The sequence below is a fragment of the Callorhinchus milii genome, unplaced genomic scaffold, assembly GCF_018977255.1.
Source record: "Callorhinchus milii isolate IMCB2004 unplaced genomic scaffold, IMCB_Cmil_1.0 Scaffold3, whole genome shotgun sequence".
Classification (NCBI taxonomy): domain Eukaryota; kingdom Metazoa; phylum Chordata; class Chondrichthyes; order Chimaeriformes; family Callorhinchidae; genus Callorhinchus; species Callorhinchus milii.
The window spans coordinates 98622381-98639777 of NW_024704744.1; the positions used below are offsets into that span (position 1 = coordinate 98622381).

A 17397-nucleotide genomic window follows, 5' to 3' on the forward strand; every position below is an offset into this window, starting at 1 on the left:
AGCTATAAATTCTGGAAATTTATTTGGTTGATTAAACTTTCAAGAGTCATCATTGCCTCCACACCCCCCCCCCCCCCCCACACCCCACACCCCCCCCCCATCCCATATACCCAATTCCCCCCAAAAGTTACCTATGTCCTCAGTCGCGGTTCCACTTTCGCTGTTATTGTTCCACAAAATTCATTTGTTCGTATCATTTTTTTTTGCACCCAATTTAGATTTGCAGAATGGAAATAGTGACACATCCCATTTCCGCCGTTAACCCCTTCCTGGACTTCGCTTCTCTTCACTCTCAATTAACTTTCCCCAACAGAGACGAGGTGTCTCCCCCCCCCCCCCCCCCCCCACCACACACCCCCTACACACCCGAGTCCCGAAGAGTCTCGAACCTCTCGCCATCGCTCCCGACTTCTCCCATCACCATCCGCCTCTCCAACACTTTTTTTAAAAAAAGAACAACCGACATCACAAATGCACAGTTTATGCTTTTACTTTGGTTTTGTGAGCAGTGTTTTTCCACCCCAATCCCCCCAACCCCACCCCCCACCCCCACTCTGCTCGACCTTGGAAACTATCACTTCATCTCTGAAGTTAGCAAAGTGCCAAATCAGACAGACACGGAGAAGGAAGGAAGGAAAAAGGCAAGAAAAAGGGAGGAGGAGGAGGAGGAGGAAGAGTGTGAGAAAAGGAGAAAGAAACAAAAAAAATCAGCAGCGAGAAAAATAGAATTGCAAACTTTTTTTGTTTATTGCCCACTGTAACATCCACCACAAACAGCCTTTCCCATCAAAGTTGCTAATTACTTTGTGAATGACACACACACACACAGACACAGACAGATACACACACACAGACACAGACGGAGACAGACAGACACACACACAGACACAGACGGAGACAGACAGACAGACACACACACACAGAGGGACACAGAGGGACACAGAGGGAGCCAGACACACACACACAGAGGGAGCCACACACACACACAGAAACATGTAGAGAAACAGAGATGCACATGTACACAGACGCACAAAGAAACACACACACAGACACAGATGCGCACATATGCACAACAGCGATGGACGGACACAAACACACAGAGCGATATACCCACATACACACACACAAATGTATACACACACACACATATATATACACACACACACACAGATATACCCACACATACACACAAACAAATACACACACACACAAATATATACACACACACATATACCCCCCCCCCCCCCACACACACACAGATGTATCGACACACAAATACAGACACAGAGAGATATACCCACACACAAATACCCCCACACATATATACCCACACACATATACATATACCCACAGACAGATATACTCACACATACACAGACAGATACACCTACACACAAATATACACACACACACATACACACACACACATATACACACACATACACACACATATACACACACACACACACACACAGAGGTACAGAGGTGCTGCAGCACGTGACCCCCGGGCTCTCCCATTGGCCCTGTTTGAAGCGGACCGCCAAGTCTCTCCTGATTGGTCACCGCCCGCTGCTCGCCCCGCCCCCTCCCCCCTCGCCCCGCCCCCCACACCCCACCCCGACGCCGATTGGCCCGGGCGCGGCTGACGTCACAGAGAGTGTGACGCGGGTTCTTCCTGTTTCCTTCGGTGCCGTCTTCAAGTGTATCCACAGTGACTCTCCATCCCGACCCCAACCCGCAGCGAGCGCGGCTCCCGGCTCCAGCCATCCCAAGCCATCCCAGCCATCCCACAGCCTCCTCCAGCCTCCTCCAGCCATCCTCCAGCCATCCCAAGCCATCCCAGCCTCCTCCAGCCATCCTCCAACCTCCTCCAGCCATCCCAGCATCTCCAACCTCCTCCAGCCATCCTCCAGCCATCCTCCAGCCATCCCAGCCATCCCACAGCCTCCTCCAGCCTCCTCCAGCCATCCTCCAGCCATCCCAGCCTCCTCCAGCCTCCTCCAGCCATCCTCCAACCTCCTCCAGCCATCCCAGCCTCCTCCAGCCATCTCCTGCCTCCTCCCAGCCAGCTCCAGCCATCCCAGCCTCCTCCAGCCATCTCCTGCCTCCTCCCAGCCAGCTCCAGCCATCTCCAGCCTCCTCCAGCCATCCCAGCATCTCCAACCTCCTCCAGCCATCTCCTGCCTCCTCCCAGCCAGCTCCAGCCATCCCACAGCCATCTCCAGCCTCCTCCAGCCATCCCCAAGCCTCTTCCAGCCATCCCAGCCTCCTCCAGCCATCTCCCAGCCTCCTCCAGCTATCCCAACCTGCTCCCAGCCTCCTCCAGCCTCCTCCAGCCATCTCCAGCCTCCTCCAGCCATCTCCCAGCCATCTCCTCCCAGCTATCTCCTGCTTCCCTCCAGCCATCCCACCCTTCCCAGCCCACCTGCCCCTCCTGCAGGTACAGCTCAGCCTCCTTGTCATCTCTCTCCTTCTGCCCTCCACCACCACCACCTCCTCCTGCAGAGCAGCCAAGCTCTCCTCCACCACACCTCCCACCTCTCTTTCCTTCCCTTCATCCCTCACTCTTCTCCGCTCGCTGAACCACTGCTACGAATACAGTAAGTAACCTGGTCCCCCTTTTATCTCTCTCTCACACACACTCTCTGTGTATGTCTCGCTCTCTCTCTGTGCCTCTCTCGTTCTGTGTCTCTTTCTCTGTCTGTCTCTCTCTCTCTCTCCTCCTTTACCTGTGTTTTTTTTTGGTTTTCTTTCTTTCTTTCTTTGCGTCTTTCCTAAAACTTTCACAGTTGGCGGAGAGCCTGTGTGTGTGTGTTTTTTTCTCTCTCTCTCTCTTGTGCGCTTCCTTCGGTGGAAAGAAAGGGCTTTTTTATTTTCGGTTGTGAGTGAGTGTGTGTGTGTGTGTGTGCGCGTGTGAGTGAATGAGTGACTATCCCCAAAGTAAGGCAAGAAGAGCAACGTGTTTCGGTAAGAAGACCGAGGGAGGATGAGGAGTGTGTGTGGGTGTGTGTGTGGGTGTGTGGGGGTGTGTGTGGGGGTATGTGGGTGGGTGTGTGTGTGGGGGTGGGGGGGGGGTATATCTTCAGCCCCTTCCTTGTCTGTTCTGCACACAATTCCGCCGCTTGTTTCCCAAATACTGTATTGTACTCTTTTGTCCCATCATCTCTTCTCCCTTTGTCTCCTGTCAAGTAAACCCCAGTTATTTCGTGTCTCGTCATGCAACGGATTTGCTTTTGATTTGCATTGGAGATACTTCCTTTTTATCCCCCCCCCCACCCCCACTCCCTCTCCCTCCCCACCTCTCTCTCTCTCTCTCTGACCCGCAGCAGTTCGTATTGGTTTCGGTTCGCCTTCTTTTCGGGATATCGCTTATTTTTGCAAACCTGCCCTTTTTTTTCTTTGCCTTCGGCTCTTTGGCTGTGGATCGGTGTGTTTCTGCTCAGAGAGCCCGAGGTTTCCGCCAAACTTTTTCCTGGAGTCGACGATCGCAATCAAACGTTGCTGAGAGAGAGAGAGAGAGAGAGAGAAAGCAGAGGGAGAGAGGTAGAGAGAGGAGAGGAGAGGAGGGAGAGGGAGGGAGGGAGTGAGTGAGTGAGACACGCTGTTTGCTATCCCTGTTTGTGTTCCTTTCTCTCCTCCCTCCCTCCCTCTCTCCTCCCTCCCTCCCTCCCTCTCTCCTCCCTCCCTCTCTCCCTCTCTCCCTCCTCCTTGGCTGATGCAGCTCTGATGGTCAGACATGGACAAAGAAGTTGGCCGTCACATCACAAGGTGTCCCTTTGTCAACAATTTCACCCCCTCTTTTTTTTTTCTGTCCCCGTTCCTCGAATTCTGCCCTTGACCATCCCGAGTCGGAGTGGGCACTGCGCTGCCCACCAATGTGCACCGAAAGTCGCTGTTATTCCCAATGCAATAAGTCTGTGTGTCTGTCTGTGTCTCTGTGTCTGTGTGTAAGGTAACGCTGTCACATCGAATGGACTGGTTGGCGTTGACAGGGTGTGTGTGTGTGGGTGTGTGTGTGGTGTGTGTGGGTGTGTGTGGGTGTGTGTGTGTGGGGGGGTGGGGGTGGGGGGGGAGGAGGTTGATTAACGGAAAGAATATTTTGCAACTGTGTTTGAACAGTTGGGAGTCGATGGCATTTGAGGGAAAGAAAGGCACCTTTTTTTTTGATTTGACGCAAGTGATCTGATCTGGAGAGTGGTTTGGGTTAGTGGTGGGGGAGGGAGGGAGGGAGGGAGGGGGAGGGAGGGGGGGAGGAGTGTGGGGGGGGGGGGAGGGGGGGGGGGGAAGAGACGTGAACTGTACCTCGAAAGTAAATCCAACTTCATCAAAGCCGATCGAGCCGACAGCCCCTCCCGGGGAAACATGGACCTGCGGCTGTTTCTCTTTTCTTTATTATTATTATTTTTTTCGCAAACGCAAAAAAAGATGTTCCGATTCAGTCCCCCCCCATCCTGTCCTGCTATCTGACTCGTTCAAAATGTAACCCCCTAACATCAAGGCAGAGGGGGGAGAGAGACAGGGACAGGGACAGGAGAGAGAGACACAGACAGGGACAGAGGGGGTGTGGGGGGGGGAGAGACAGACACACAGGGACAGAGGGGGGAGAGAGGGAACAGAGGGAGAGAGAAATATAAAGTAAGTCCTAAAAGCACAATTATCAGCTCACATTTGGTGTCGCCCTTTGCTTTTGAGGCTTTGAGATTGAGAGCCAACTCTTCTCGTCTTCTCTCTGTCCCCCACCCCCCCTCTCTGTTAGGCTGTGTGTGGGTGGGGGGTGTGGTGTGGGGGGGGGGGTGTGAGTGTGGGGGGTGTGTGTGTGTGTGTGGGAGGGGGGGGGGGTGACCTCTTTAGAAATGTGCCTTTAGTTGTTTACGCACCACTCCGGAGGCTCTGGATACGGTGGCGGTGTTGCTGATGCCCAGCGCTGGGGGGGCGCTCTGTATCCCGGGCACACACACGGGAAGGGACCTTGTGCTGATGCTTCTCTTATCCCTAATCCCCCCACCCCCACCCCCCCCCGGCAATCCCGACTGCAGGTGAAGTTCACAAGGGAGACGCTGAGAAAGAAGACCGACTGCTCTCTTTTTTTTCTCTGCCTCAACATAAAGAGAGAGAGAGAAAGAGAGAGGGGTGTGTGTGTGGTGTGTGGTGTGGGGGTGTGTGTGTGTGGGGGGGCTGTGTGTGTGGGGGGGGGGTGAAGGAGAGACTGCGCACGAGCACCAGGGGACAGGTGCGTTGTGTCAAACAGGCAGGTGCAGCAGCTTGGTGTGTGTGTGTGGGGGGGGGGGTTGTGTGTGTGTGGGGGGCTGGGTGTGTGTGTGTGGGTGTGTGTGTGTGGGGGGGGGCTGTGTGTTTGGGGGGGGCTGTGTGTGTATATGGGTCTGTGTGTGTATATGGGGGGGGTTGTGTGTGTGGGGGGCTATGTGTGTATGTGGGGGGGGGCTGTGTGGGTGTGTGGAGGGGGCTATGTGGGGGGGGGCTGTGTGGGTGGGGGGGGCTATGTGGGGGGGCTGTGTGGGTGTGTGTGTGGGGGGGGGCTGTGTGTGGGGGGGCTATGTGTGTATGTGGGGGGGGCTGTATGTGTGTGTGGTTGTGTGTGGGGGGGGCTGTGTGTGTGTGTGTGTGCGGGGGGGGGGGTCAGTAACATTGCCTGCCCACTCACTGTTCTTTACAGAGAGTTCAACCTGCGATCAGACTTAACAGTGGGGAGGAGGGGGAGCACTCCAGGAGGCATGAACCTCACCAGATCCTCCCCCCCCCCCCACACACACACACAAGGGGCAACTCCACCCACCCCCTCCCTCCCTCCCTCCTGTGTATCTGTCTCTAAAGATATATTTGTATGATATCTAACAAATCTCCAGAGCAAATCTCTTGCTGTTGCTCCTGACTGACTGTTCCTCTCTGACTGATGACTGGTGACTGCTCCTCTCTGACTGACGGATGACTGACTGATGACTGATGCTCTCGGGCTGTTGGGGCTGTTGGTCGGTTTTGACTGTTCTCCTCTTCCCCAACGATGCCAAACAGTTCAGGTGTGAGAGACGTAACACGGTTGCGGCTTCAGGTGTAGGATTGAAGTCAGGGGGTAAATTGCAGTTTTTTTTTAAAAACAGGTTTTTTTTCTTGTTCTGTAAACTTTTTTTTAAAAAGGTAATTTTTCAAGAGGGGGCAAAACCATTTTTTCTTAATACACAAAAAAAAATGCCATTTTTTTTGAAAGCCAATGACAAATAATTGCATTTTATAATCCAGTTTGGATGTGTGTAGATGAATGAATGAATGAATGAATGCATACCAGTAGCTTATCAATTGAAACCAAGCTTTTTTTTTCTTTTCTTTTTATTTTATTCAATTTTTTTTTTGCAAAGGAGTTCAGAAACGTAAAAGGAGAGTTTAAATGTTTATGTTCCAGTGTATCGATTAAACGTTTGAAAATTCTGGGAAGTAAAGAGGGCACAATTATTTAATCTTTTCCTATATTTTATGACCTCTGGTTTGCATCAGCAAAAGCAAAACTGATTTGTTACCAGGCGTAGTTGAGGCACCTCAGTTGGCGATGGTCATAAAGTTTTTAAAGATAACGGCTAGCAAACATCTGTGATTATTTGAACTATTTTTTTTTCTCAAGTGCCGAATCTTTTCTCACAGAATTGTGAGGAAATGTTTACACATCTGGTTAGATGTATAACTATATCGGTTTCATTGCAGCTGTTGGATGTATATTTTAAACGTTGCACTGTAGGCAATGTCCACCCCTGGATCGAGGTTTAACGTCGATTAAAGGTTACTTTGATTTCTTATGACAGTTTAAGTCAAAAGAAAGGAGTAATGGCATAGATCCGCAAGGGCCAATGTGTTGTATAAATTGCACATTTGCTAATTGCCGATGATGAGACCTGCAAAAAAAATTGTACACTGGGTTTGCAAAAGCTGCCTTTTGTAATCAACTTAAAATCAATTTTCCATTCTGAAATCGAGACTTTTTTTTTTAAAAAAAAGTTCATTGAACCTGCGAGTCTTTTCAGAACTGTTAACCAAACAGTCATGTTAACCAATTAGAGCCTGAAACAGCCATCTGAACCAGTTCTCTCTCCCACCCCCCAACCCCAAGGCTGAACAACAACGGCTGTCTTTATTGCAGTTGAAGCTTAATAAACGCATAACTAATTTGCCAAGAAATGTTATGCCGAGATCAGATCTTCTGTACAATGAAAATAAATGAGATTGACACACTGGAATATTGTGCTTTCATCAGGTAGCCAAACTGCTTTATTTCTGAGGAATAGAGATTGAAAATGCATTTCTGCCAGGTATTACATGAACTCACGACAACACCTTCATTTTCGTTGGTTTACCTTGAGAATAATTTGATATTTTTATTTAAATCCACCTAACATAACTTCCTCTTCAGATAAGACACTGGCTTCCTTTTACACAGTCTTTTTTTAAAAATAAGTTAATGCCTGACTTATTTGCCAAAACATTTGTTCAAAATAATATAATTCATTTAAATGCTTCAAAGATTGACTTAGAATAATTGTTTGCTAAATAGGGGTTGTCTTGCTGATTTTATTCTGCATCTTAACTGGCAGATGGATTCTGATATTTTAAAGGCGAGTGGAGATGTCTTGTGTTTTGAAGATTTTCCTGTATTTTTGACGACTTAAAGTCTTTATTTTCCCCGAGAGGTAATTCATTTCACAGAGCAGGATGCAACCAATTTTTAGTTTTTATATGACTAAATTTGTTTTAGGTGTTCACGCGCTTTTACCAGAGAGAGATGAAGGTTAACATTGCAATAGTTAGCTGTGATGGCTGGGAAGTTTGTTTGAATTGTGTTTTTATATACTGTTATGTGAAGTGCCTACAGAAGTCCATGAAGGAAACTATAAATTGGAGTTTGAAAGCTTTCTGTTGGGGAATGGGCTAATTACAGTTTCTTTATCAAAGTCCTAGTACGAAAGCGTTATGCCTAATTTTTTTTTCGCGAGGAAAGTGAACAGTTGCTTAGGTAGCCAGAGTCGTTCTCTAATGATGGCCACAGCTGTGGTCTTGGGGAATATGTAGATGTTTTTACAGGTGAACCGAAAGAGATGGCCTGATTCCAAAATGTCCGCATGCTGCCTTTGGCAAGCAATCCTGCTATTGTGGAGATGTGTGCTGTTCAGCTCATGTACAAGTTTCACATAGGATAAATCTAGCATGAAAAATATATTCTGATTTGTTGTTTATGTAGGTTGAAAACCTAAACCCTATATTCAATGAACTTAGCATGAGTTTATAAATTCACTCGTTAACCAGGCATGGCGTACACCAAGAGTGTCTCTGTGTGAGAAATTATACAAGGATTTTAGCTGCGTTTCTGTTTTTTGGGAAAGCACGAGATTCCACATGAAAAAGAATACATTCTCTTCCTTTCCCACGCTTTTGCCCAATGTTGTTTTCTTACACCGCTGCTTTTGTTACTCAACATTTTGGACCATCTTCTTTTGTGACCCGTGACTCAAAAAAGGAGTTTTTATTTGCGGACGCATTGCATCAAAAAAATGTTAGGCTCAGTAGCGGAAAATTTTGAAAAGCCTTGTTTTATTTGTGTGCCGTAATTTAAATCTCAACACGGTTAGGCACCTTTGTAAATCTGTGGCCTTTGATCAGATAAATTCTGCCATAATGTTTGAAAATTGACGTAAATGTCATTGTTGCTTCTGTATTTTGTAGGGTATGAAACAGGAAGTTATATCTTATTATCTCGGTGATAGATAACCTTTCACCAGCACTCACCTATATATAGGTTTCGAAAGGAATACATGGATGGCCTAAATCTATATTTAGGTTTGCCCTGCTGTCTTCCAACTGCAGTTAATAATATGACATATCTTCGTGACATTCTAGGAATGAGGTGTACGTACAAGAAACAGATGCACTTCAGCCAGAGGCCGCTGAAAATTTTTAGAAGTAGGAACGAACAAAAAGTGAACTGAAAATATCGTGGCATTTGGAGTGTAACTGTAATGGGAGCATAATTCTGTACGCAGTATTTGCCAGTGCGAGATGATAAAAGCTATGATAACTCAGCAATCAAAAACACACTGCCGCGGTATTCAATCCGGTTTGTGTAATCAGCAGTGATTCTTTCTATTGAGGTAGTCAAACCTTTGATGTCTCTGATTTAATCAATAGTTTACTGTATTTTAGCAATCTTTGTTTTTTTTTAAACCCCCCCCCCCCAAGATAAATAGTATCATTTTAGGCATTTGTACAGGAGAATCATATTACTGGTGCTTAAGCAGTTTTGCTTTTTTAAATCTTAATCCATCTTAAAGCATTGGAGCAGAAATATTTAAAAATGTTTCATTTCCAACCTAGTACATAATGAATTGTAATAATTGTAATGTGCCATAAATCCCAGTGCCAGCGCATTTCTACTTTGTGCAGAATTGAGGTCAGGAAATTTAGAGAAAATTAAAGAAAATGATTCATCAGTTCTTTTGTTCTATTGGCTAGGGTCCCGGGATTCTCGAGCTGTGCCCAGCTGACCAGCTTTTCAAGATGGCACAATAACAGTCCAGTGATGCCTGACCATGACAGCACAGTCCTGTTAACCAGACACACGAAGAGACGAAGAGTCGATATCGGAGTGAAGAGAACTGTAGGGACCTCCACGGTGTTTACTAAAGCGCGAGTGAACCTATTCAGTGCCATGAATCCCCACGGCTCAGATCAGGACGTCGAGTGCTCAGTGGTCCAGCATACAGATGGGGACAAATCAAACGTGCTCCGCAAGCTGTTGAAGAGGGCGAACTCGTACGAAGACGCTATGATGCCTTTCCCCGGAGCGACGATCATCTCCCAGTTGCTGAAGAGCAACGCGAACAAGAATGGTAGCACGGAGCTCAATCTGCAAGCCGGGCCGCTCTCCAGCACGGGCTCCGAAGCGAACCAGGAGGACGCCTGCAGCAACTCTTCGAGGGAGAGTCCCCAGGATCGCATCTCGCCCTTCAGCAGGCCGAGCATGAGCCAGTTTGACGTGGATCGGCTCTGCGACGAGCACCTGCGAGCCAAGCGCGCCCGAGTGGAGAACATAATCCGGGGCATGAGCCACTCGCCGAACGTGGCCATCCGGGGCGGGGAGAATGATCGGGAGGGAGGGCAGCAGCCCGTGAGTCCTAGGGACAGCTACAGGGAAAACAAGCGGAAGCAGAAGCTGCCCCAGCAGCAACAACAGAGCTTTCAGCAATTGGCCACGGCCCGGAAGGAACAAAAGCGCGAGGAACGCCGCCAGCTGAAGCAACAACTGGAAGACATGCAGAAGCAGCTGCGTCAGCTTCAGGAGAAGTTCTACCAAATCTACGACAGCACCGACTCCGAGAACGATGAAGACGGCAACATGTCCGAAGACAGCATGCAATCGGAAACCAATGACACGAGGGCACAAGACAGGTCTGACAACGAGATGTCTGACCTGGATCCAGGACACTTCCTCGATCGGGCTCGCGCTCTTATCAGGGAGCAGGAAATGGCGGCGGAAAATGAAAAGTTAAAGCGAGGTGGCCACCTGAGGAGAGGCCAGGGCCTGAGCTCCTTGCACGGTGAAGGGAAACAGCTGGCAGAGACTCTCAAGCATGAACTTCATTCCACTATGTCACAAGTAGTGGACTCGGTTGTCAAAATGTTTGCTAAATCATCCCACCACCAGCTTCCTCAGGTCTTCCCACCCATCCAGATTCCTCAAGCGAGGTTTGCCGTCAATGGAGAGAACCACAACTTCCACACCACTAATCAGCGGCTCCAGTGCTTCAGTGACGTCATCATTTCCAACCCCTTGGACGCTTTTGGCAACATGCACGTCTCCAACTCTTCAGATCAGACGGAAGCACTTCCTCTCGTGGTCCGCAAAAACTCGGCAGAGCAATCTGCCTCCACCCCTTCCATGGGAGGTCACCACAGTTCTCTCCATCAGTCGCCACTCTCAGCTACAGCAGGGTTCTCATCCCCTGCCTTCCGCCACCCTCTGCCCTTGCCCCTTATGGCCTATTCGTTTCAGAGCTCTCTAGGTAACGCCTCCAACACAGTGTCTGGGAAAGACAGGTCATCTCCCGAGTCCTTAGACTTGACCAGGGAAACAGCCAGTCTGCGGACCAAAGTGTCGTCTCACCACATGAATCATCGTCCGTGCTCACCAATGCACCCTCCCAGCACAACTGAAGGTCTCTCTCTGTCTCTCATTAAATCGGAGTGCGGTGACTTGCAGGACATGGCAGAGATTTCATCCTATTCTGGAAGTACGATATCCTTTTCCTAATGGTTCCATGTGTTCACTCCTAATGTTGATTGTGTGCGTAGGTAAGAGTACCAATTTTTTCACCTAATTAGTGCCCTTGGGTTCCCTATTAGCACAGTGAGCTGGTCCTCTGAGGTGTGTATAAGTCTATTACCCAGGGACCTTAATTTTATGCACTATCATTACCTGCCTGTTCTTCTGTGTAACATGGCGAAGATGCAACAAGTGCATTACTCCCACCCTCCACTGTTCCGCAAGTTAGTTGCAGCTGCCTGCTATGCATGATTAACCTCTGTTCAGCTGTACACAGAAATCTTTTGTCCTTGTATACACAAAGCAAATGATTTTAAAAGCTATTGAGCACAATTGGAGTAGCCTGAGCTAAAGTGAACTTCTTACACAAGATTCACGGTACTTATTTTTCCACCATCAGGCAAACAGGTATGTGTTTTTTTGGTTTTTTTTTAAAAAACTTATAAATAGTGCTGGTTACATAGAGATTATCTGGTTCAAATCACCTTCTGTCAAAGTGCCAGTTTCTCTATATAGTTTTTCTTCTCCTTATCATATCATTCTGTCAAAGTAATAGAGCTATTTTTACTCTTACAAAGATTTGTTGACAGGAGTCAGTAACATACTGCACCATTTGATGTTGCTTAGCAGCAACGCTGGCATTTCTTAATTTAATAGCTATTTAACATATTTCACGGGTAACAAAATTCGCAATTAGGTCTATCATAAATGGATCTGGTTTATTAATTGCCCCCAATATTTTTTAATCTGTCTGTAGAATAAGATTTTTCCAAGATGGGTGTTTTTGATGAATTGTTAATTCAGCAGGGCACTTAGCTTTCTTTCACTCCTCCAGTAATTGCATTGTCCTCACACGCAACAAGCAACAGATATTACACTGTTTTCTGTTATGTAAAGGGGAGTCGGTCTTCAATACAACCTAAGGGGAAGGGGTGGGGAAAACTGAATCTTGGACTCGTATAAAGGTGCACCTCAGCTTATAAATTTACATTTCACCATGAATATGCTCCGTACTGTTGTGAACGAAAATCATACTATTCAGACACAAGTTTTATTCAAATGATCAGAGGAAACAGTTGAACAATTGTTTTCAAGATTCCAGCCGTGATCTTCCATGTCACGCACCCTCTTTGCATCTCAAGAAAATAGCCTCGTAGAAAACCAAAAACATTTGCATGCAGCAAAAATTGGAACAGAGCTGTAGTATTATGCAAGGCTGAGCTGTCGGAACAGAGAATCTCTATGGATCTACCAGAGACTTAAGATACCATTTGAGGGATGGGAACTTGAGATGGAACAAATAGTAAATGGGGATAGGCAGGAAACGACTGGAACTTCAGTCAGTTTATAAGTTGTGATTATGCAGTTGTTATTATATAGAATCTAATTATTGTCAGATTACATTGGACACATCTTAAAATAGCGCAAAAGGCAAAAACTAGGACCAACATTTAAAATTGATGATTTTAATTATTTCAAGCTTTTTTTGATTGCGTGCATTTCAATGCTGGTTCTCTTATCGGGAAGAAATGGGTTTACAAGTAGGAATTGTAAAGCATACGTTTTTTTTAAAAAAAAGTTATCCCTTAGTTTTCTTTATTTAAAAAAATATATATAATTCTTGAATTTCTCCTATGTACAGTACTGCATTAAGAAACATATTTAATATTCCAGTTGTTGCATTGGTTCAGTTTGTTGTCTGATTGTTGGGTTGCATGTTGTACTACACTGAAAGACACAATGACATTTATCTGCCTCTCAGGTAGTGCTGCCTATTTGCCTTGGTTTGCTTTTTTAAAAAAAGGAAAAGTCCGTATCCAGACTATCCACAGACTCGGGCTATTTGAACACTGCTTTAGGTTCAGCTGCAGTGCAGTATTTCTCTGATCTTTTATTTTCCTGAGCAGATGTCTTTCATTAATTTATGGATTTATCATCTTTTCTTTTTTTACACCTGGCAGCTGGCTCAAGTTTCAGCAGTTATTGTCTATTTTGCATGACACGTAGAATTGAATGTCATCTGTCTTAACAAAGCTGAAGTGGAGAGAATGAGGTGAGCCACATGAGCTGCTGGGACAGAGCTGTACATTTTCTTACCTCCTTAATATTTATTTGTGCTCGTTTCTTCTGGCTTTGAATGGGCTGCACTTGCATTCTGTGCAGCTGTATGTTTACCAAATCTATTCCAACATGAGTCATTGTGCGTGCGTAAGTATCCTAGAAACAGCTACCGCTTTCTTGGAAGAACAGTTGCTTTGAGCAGAAGCACTTAAAAGGGAAATTGACCAATTGGTCAATCCAGCTTTATTTTGCAAACCAGGGACATCTATTTATGTGCTGTACATTTAAGATATTTTCTTGTCAATTACACAAAGTATGATGCCGAAGAATATGAATTACAAAGCTTGTTTTGGGCAGCCCTCTTAATGCAGTGAACACATTTTTGTGCTGATTTTGGTTGGTCACAAGGTATGCTAATTTATAATTAAAGTTTGCCTTCATGGTGACAGAATGCAGAACAAAGGTTTAGGTCAAATGCATTTTAAAGCCTCCGTAAAACATTTTTAAAATTCTTCATTTATTATATTCATTTCACTCTTTGTTCTATGAAGACTATTTCTTTCCCCAACGTCAGACCTTTTCTTGTGGATTTTTTAAATGCAAAGATGTCTCCTTGAAATCTTGATCAAACCGGAAAATAATGCGTTATCACATACTTCGGTTACTATCAATAAGAATACAGAATGCTTGTTTTCAGTGTAGTGTGATCTGGATGTTGGCTGGCTTTCATTTTTTTTAATATTCCACCAAGAATTATGAAGGGAAATTGCTGATCTGTGTTCAACAAATTCACAATTGTAGGGCCTGTTTTTACGTGGGCAATTAGCAATGTCTTTAATGCAGTGTTAATTGTCTTTTATGCAGTGATACAAGACCATCTTGAATAAGCTTTGATCTACAATATAAATATTTTAAATAATAGTATAATTGGACTGTTTCCAGAAATAAGCCACCCAAGGTACAGTTTCAGACCCGGCCCTATCTCTGCAGTTCTTTTCCCCTCAACGAGCTGAGGTTAAAAATTCACACTTTTAAAAATATTGTGCCAGGATTTTTTTTTTGTAACATGCAAAAATTATGAGTGGTGCAAAGTCCACAAAACTAAGTGAGTGTACATAATGAAAGCCGTCAAGATTTATTAGCGCAAGGACAGATATCGTTTAAACATATTTTCCAATTGTGCCAATGACGGCATTGTGAAAATCTTAGCTGTAATGCTAAATGATGTTTGCACCATGTTATTGTCGTGCAAAGCTTCCCAACTTTAATAAGACTCAAAGGATAGTTTTCTTCAAACTGTTTATGTTCTGAATAATGGATGAATGGAGGAAGAAAATGGTGATTACTCTGCACTTTTTGTCACCTTTGTAGTCAAACCACGCTGATGGCAAAGAATCCACTGAACAATCTACGTTGCATCTTTGTCTGCTGTTCTGCTATATCTTTACCATCTCTATTTGAAAGCTAGATACAGTCATTTCTAGACTAGGATCACTCATTTGACAAATTTGGAGTTACTTACTTATTGTACTTACTTTCGGTAGAAATGTTCATAGAATTGGACTGTCAAAATATATTCCTGAACTTCCACCCAATTCAGAGGATTTCACAATGTGTTGGTGAAGAATGAAGTTTGCGATGTCTTGTTCTCCAGTGACATGATGTTCAGTTTAAGTGTCGTCTGTCATTCCCGGGGGTGATCCATAAACGTGAACTGAAATGAAAAAACGCTGTCGCCTAATATAGTCACCGAGTTTATATTGACTTATGTCAGCCAAAGTAATTAGTCAACCAATAAACTTGTCAGTGCTGGTGTAACTCACTTTTTTTTCTTAATTTAGAAGTTAAATTTACTAATGCTGATCGATGGCTAACCACGACTGTTTGTGGGACATTGCTGTGCGCAATTGGCTGCCGCGTTTCGCCCACAAATATACAGTCAATTCACTTTACAGTATATTCTGTGAAGCGCTTTGAGACGTCCAGAAGACATGAAAAGCGCTATATGAAATGCAAGGATTATTATTTATTATTATAAATTACTTGCTTTACGACAGCTTCACGCAAATATGACAAAAGCCAAGCTTGAATATCTCAACAATTTAATGAGGTTTAAAGACAAAATAATAATCCTGAAATGAATCGTAATAAAAATGCTCAAAGTTTGCAAACGTTGGAAACAAACTTTTTTTTTCAAATGTACAATAGTACTATTTCAAACCGGTTAAAGTGATAACCTTACCAATAGTCTAAATCTCTAGAATGAATACACATTTTTAGTTCTGCTGATGCAGAAAAAAACTTGTGCAGAGTGATCATACGCTTGGCTGATTTGGATATTTATTGTTTCAGGAAGTCCAGTTTTAATTGTTTTTTATTTTGCTTTTTACTGTACAGGCTTTCGTTTCGGTACTTTGCGGCATTAAACTGATGCTCACTGAATATATAGAGACACGTAGAGACAGAGCTTTTTGGATGTTGTGCAGTTACTAAGTTAGAGACGAGGAGTCATGATTTGAAAGTACATTAAACCTTTGGCCTGACTTTTTTAATGGGGGATAAGATCCAGTAGCTTTACAGTTAACACCTTGCTAGCTTCGTATTTTTCAGCTTTGCCTTTGGAGGTTTCTACACGATAAATATGATATTATCTTATATTTGCCAAAGTGCCTCTGGCATAACAGATGCAATCCTGTGAGGTTGCCTCATGTAACTTGCCGAATCTTGTGGGATTTTTACTATTTTGGCATATCTGAAATAATTATTTGAATATTAAATTAACAATTAAGTTACTTTGCCGCAAAAGTGACGAGTTATGCTTTTGTCTTAATTTATTTTTTAAAAACTAAACAATAAAATTAATTGGAGCTACAGTCCCACATCCTGACGTACCGTGTGTGTGTGTGTGTGTGTCTATGTCTGTGTGTGTGCGCGCGCTTTCGTTTTAGAACAGGAAATTTACATAGCCTGCTGTAACAAAATAAAAAATAATTGGATTCAGAAATATAATTCCAGACGATCTACTCTGGCGACTTTGTGTGTGTTTTTGTGAAGAGGGTGGGGCAAGTTTATTACTCTTCAATGGGTGGTCACCTGGGAAAGTGCAGACTGGTAGGTTAGCCAAAGGGCAGCACCGATGGCACAAATGAAAATCGTTTGAATGAACAAGTCTCGCACTTTTAAATCAAAGGAGATATTCTGAGAAGGAGAGGCCGATTTACAAATTCTCGTACCTCAAGAAGCAGTTCAGCTCAGTGGATAGTGTATTAACTGCCATTGCATTTCCGTTGTAAGATGAGAGAAGCGTTTGGTGAATACGTAAAGATGGTTTTCTAATATTTTAAAAAATTTATAATAAAGGCCTTGCTTTGAATTCCTCTTCAATTTTAATATTAAGATTCTATCCTTTACTGGAGCTATTGGTAGAGTTTGCAAAGTTTACTATTGTAAAGTTTACAATGAAACTTGTTTGGTTTTTTTCATAATTGTATGTTAATATTGTTATTTCAGCTTTGCTCTTATCTATTTACGAGTGGTTTCCAAAGTCATTTGTACAATTGAAATTGCTAACAGGCTTTTAAATTTACGATTTTGAACTGAAATTGACGAGTAGATTGTAAGATGATGCATCTCCGAATAGAAATTTAAATTGGAATAGAATTAAAATCCCATTGAGTTTAAATCCTATCAAATCTGCATTTTTCCGCGGTGGAGTACTTAATGCAGATCTTTAAAATGTTCGAAGATTCTGCCTGTTTTGCTCCTGGTTTGCTGTTGGTCCGTAAAATGCAAGCAGGCATTGATTCTTTTAATACTCTGCACTTTCATGAGGCACTGCAGAACAGCTTGCTGCACTTCCTTTCATTTGCCATCGTTATTTCACTTATGCATTATGACAGATGGCAGTGGAGAGTGTAATGCTCTTTTAGTCTTCCCTATCAGTCTAATGGAGGTCACAGAAGGTTTTTCAACTCTTCCCTCTTGGTACAAGAAGCATGTCAATCATGAGTTATCATCTT

At 44.4% G+C, this 17397-nt stretch overlaps 1 protein-coding gene across 3 annotated transcripts in view; it reads left to right on the plus strand.

Moving 5' to 3' along the window:
• The first annotated feature begins 2280 nt into the window (after positions 1-2280).
• The window catches only part of prox1a (prospero homeobox 1a), a 63172-nt gene continuing 48055 nt past the window's right edge, over positions 2281-17397 (plus strand). For 2 of the 3 annotated variants that reach the window (XM_042332821.1, XM_042332822.1), the window contains exons 1-2: positions 3698-3768; positions 9508-11290. In XM_042332821.1, the coding sequence (XP_042188755.1) occupies positions 3737-3768; positions 9508-11290 (1815 nt within the window). In that variant the 5' untranslated portion in view covers positions 3698-3736. Of the gene's footprint in view, positions 2601-3697; positions 3769-9507; positions 11291-17397 lie in introns of those variants that run through there. The other variant, XM_042332823.1, reaches the window with a different exon arrangement.